Below are 1,181 nucleotides of genomic sequence, written 5' to 3'. Positions count from 1 at the left end.
CGCCTGAGCTGCAATGGATTGTTAGTTGTCCATCAAGAACGTAGCTATTAGGATTCTTCCCAAGCACAGGCTACCAGCAAGGACTCCGAAACTGCCCTTGATTAATTACCCGTAAAACAAATACACATATGTACAAGCATGTATAAAGATGAAAAAGAACAACCTAAATGGTGTTAATGCTTATTACTCTGAAGACTGTGTCTTTAATAGCATACCTTAGAAAAGCTCTTGCCTGCATTAAATGTGGTGTAACCAGCAAAAAGTCATCAATGAGACGTATTAGGACTCTGTAATCAAGAAGAAACTGATGTTAGGGTTTTTTTGTATGTAATATTTTCAAATTTTTGTCATACTCTTCAGAGCAACAACACGCCTGTTCTAATTCACAAGAAGGTAGAGGTCAATATGATCTCTAAATCGAGTCTCATGAAGAAATTCTCATTTCTGCCTCTTTCCTAAAAGTTAATGAAAAAAAAAAAAAGAAAGCAAAGGGGCCAGCTACATGAAACAGGACAGGAATTTACAGCACACAAGCGACTCCACAGCAGCTTTTCGGATGCAGGGTTTTACATTTTTCTAAGGGAGAATTTGCAGTATCTTAATCCACAAGACAAGGCAAGGAGGTGCGATACCAAGTACACACGCAGATACCAAATTCTTGATGTGCCCTAACCCTGTATCCTCATTCACTGTGTAACATCTTGTTTGTGAAGCTGTAACTCGAATCTAAAACAGAGCATCATCTACCACCATAAAGGCCAGTATTTTCTTTCTCAACAGAATTCAGGCCCTAAGTGTGTTCATGCTTTTCTGATAAATCTTGCCTCATAGATCATAGAGAGGAAGCTCTGGAGATGATCTTGTCCAGTCTCCTCTTCAAAGCAGGAGTACTGCCATCACTATGATGAGATGGGCTGCACCTCTGCCTAACCAAGTCAATAGCCAGGTTATTTTTTTGACTTAAAGGCCAAATGAAACTATCACAATCATTCAATAGACACCTAAGTAACATTCTAAAATTTGCTCTATGTAAAAAGAGCTGCTATATTAAAGAGCACGTTCTTCTGAATCAGTTTCATAATTCAGTATGTATAAACAACACCCTTTGAAAGAAGAGACAGTTGTTTAGATGCATATCATCACAGCATCCTAAAGCCTATGAGAAGAGCTCTACTACTAGT

At 38.4% G+C, this 1,181-nt stretch overlaps 1 protein-coding gene across 1 annotated transcript in view; it reads right to left on the bottom strand.

The window, feature by feature from the left end:
- LOC104491674 (telomerase reverse transcriptase-like) overlaps nucleotides 1-1,181 on the bottom strand; it is a gene marked incomplete at its 5' end in the record, with an annotated part of 11,418 nt that overhangs the window by 9,147 nt on the left and 1,090 nt on the right. The window contains one exon of the mRNA XM_010134131.1: nucleotides 216-287. Coding sequence (XP_010132433.1) covers nucleotides 216-287 — 72 coding nt within the window. The remainder of the gene's footprint in view (nucleotides 1-215; nucleotides 288-1,181) is intronic.

The sequence above is a fragment of the Buceros rhinoceros genome, unplaced genomic scaffold, assembly GCF_000710305.1.
Source record: "Buceros rhinoceros silvestris isolate BGI_N320 unplaced genomic scaffold, ASM71030v1 scaffold7274, whole genome shotgun sequence".
NCBI classification, from domain to species: domain Eukaryota; kingdom Metazoa; phylum Chordata; class Aves; order Bucerotiformes; family Bucerotidae; genus Buceros; species Buceros rhinoceros.
Note: the sequence above shows the minus strand (reverse complement) of the source record. Positions and strands in the feature narration are given on the sequence as shown.